We start from the raw sequence: 2130 nt of genomic DNA on the forward strand, positions 1-2130 counted from the left end.
AATAGTGACCTCTTACTAATGGGTGCCGGTCTGATGCCGACAACATTAATAGCAATGGTTTTCAAAGGTAAATGCACTCTTAAAAGCACTTTCAAATGTAAATACTATTGAATGGCAATGTTCAGTGGCCAACAAGAAAATATGCAATCCTGCAGCAGTGTGTGATCAGGGGAGACATGCTATTGACACTCATATGAAACAATATTGTGTGATAAAACAGTATCGTGTTGTTATAACATGATTGTGCATCAATGTACGATCAGATACATTAAGTGAATTGGATGTGAAATATATGCATATGCATGCAAACACAATGCTACTAATGGTATTGCATTGCATTTAAATGCACCTTCAATCCACTAAATGTATCTGATCACACAATGATGTGTAATTGTGGCACAACAACACAATACTATTTTATCACACAATATTGTTTCATATGAGTGTCTACAACATGTTTTTCCTGATCACGCACCACTGCATGATCAGGTTATTAACATGATACTGTGTGATGACACAGTATTGCTTCATATGAGTGTCTACAATATGATGTTTTCCTGATCGCACGCTGTTGCGCGATTGGGTTATTAACACAATACTGTGTGATGACACAGTATTGCTTCATATGAGTGTCTACAATATGATGTTTTCCTGATTGCACGCTGTTGCGCGATTGGGTTATTAACACAATACTGTGTGATGACACAGTATTGCTTCATATGAGTGTCTACAATATGATGTTTTCCTGATCGCACGCTGTTGCGCGATTGGGTTATTAATACAATACTGTGTGATGACACAATATTGCTTCATATGAGTGTCTACAATATGATGTTTTGCCTGATCGCACACCGCTGCACGATCAGGTTATTAATGCGATACTGATTCATTACATAGTATTGTTTCATATGAGTGTCTGTACCATGTTCTTCCTAATTGCACACTGCTGCACGATCGGGTATTTTTCTTGTTGGCCACTGAATATTGCCATTTGACAGTATTTACATCTGAAAGTGCTCTCCAGAGTGCATTTTACCCTTTTCACAGTGTTTGCAGATTTTTAATCACACAACCCACATTTTAACCACCAACCCCCCTCCAAAAAAGGGGTAGAATACATACGTCATCTTTTGACCGCGCCAACCGGTCTTAAGTCGCATCAAAGTGGTCCTGCTGACCATCCCCATATAGTATGCCCGAGCCTCTTACAAGGTTAGAATGACTCCATCCGCCGATTTCGCCGAGGGCCGGCCAATCACAGCGCGGATAGTCATAATGCCCATTACGCACCCGTCCGACGGCTTCGGCTTCGGCACGCGGTGTCCATGGTACTGCCCCTCCCCGGGGTCCCATGGCGCAAGGTATAAGTACTTCCTAGAATGCGCTGATGAGTGTCACCACGAAAGCCTCCGGAACTCCTCACAGAGTTCGGACCTTTGCCTTCCAGTTTCACCTCAGCAACGTCACCTCGCCTCGCTTCGCTCGGCTCGGCTCCCCCCAACCCTAAACCCTAAGGGGCCCAAATGCCAATTTTTTCTCTTTTCAAACGGTAGCTCCTATTTTGCAGGCCTAGGTCTAGTAGCTTCTATCAGGGCCATCAGGGCCTGTCTGGGTAACTCATACTTTGCTGTCTGCCCAGTATTTGTCTCTGTTTGCCCTTATTATGTGTCAACTTAATTTGACGCATGATATTGCATGCCACTGCACAATTGGGTTATTAACACAATACTGTTTCACCACACAGCATTGCTTTATATGAGTGTCTACAATATAATGTTTTTCCTGATCGCGCGCCGCTGCACGATCGGGTTTTTAACACAATACTGTTTTATCACATGGTATTGCCTCATATGAGTGTCTACAATATGATGTTTTTCCTGATCGCGCGCTGCTGCACGATCGGGTTTTTAACACAATACTCTTTCATCACATGGTATTGCTCTATATGAGTGTCTACAATATGATGTTTTGCCTGATCGCGCGCTGCTGCACGATCGGGTTTTTAACACATTACTGTTTCATTACACAGTATTGCTTCATATGGGTATCTACAATATGATGTCTTTCCTGATCGCGCGCCACTGTGCGATCGGGTATTTTTCTTGTTGGCCACTGAATATTGCCATTTGA

At 42.9% G+C, this 2130-nt stretch overlaps 1 protein-coding gene across 1 annotated transcript; it reads left to right on the forward strand.

Moving 5' to 3' along the window:
• Window positions 1-1218: 1218 nt before the first annotated feature.
• On the forward strand, window positions 1219-1507 carry PHACADRAFT_203298 (uncharacterized protein; the record flags this gene model as incomplete). The annotated part of the gene is made up of 2 exons (XM_007403322.1): window positions 1219-1361; window positions 1426-1507. The coding sequence occupies 2 exons, from the start codon at window positions 1219-1221 to the stop codon at window positions 1505-1507; spliced, it is 225 nt and encodes a 74-aa protein (XP_007403384.1).
• Between the last annotated feature and the right edge of the window lie 623 nt (window positions 1508-2130).

The sequence above is a fragment of the Phanerochaete carnosa genome, assembly GCF_000300595.1.
Source record: "Phanerochaete carnosa HHB-10118-sp unplaced genomic scaffold PHACAscaffold_1016, whole genome shotgun sequence".
Classification (NCBI taxonomy): Eukaryota; Fungi; Basidiomycota; class Agaricomycetes; order Polyporales; family Phanerochaetaceae; genus Phanerochaete; species Phanerochaete carnosa.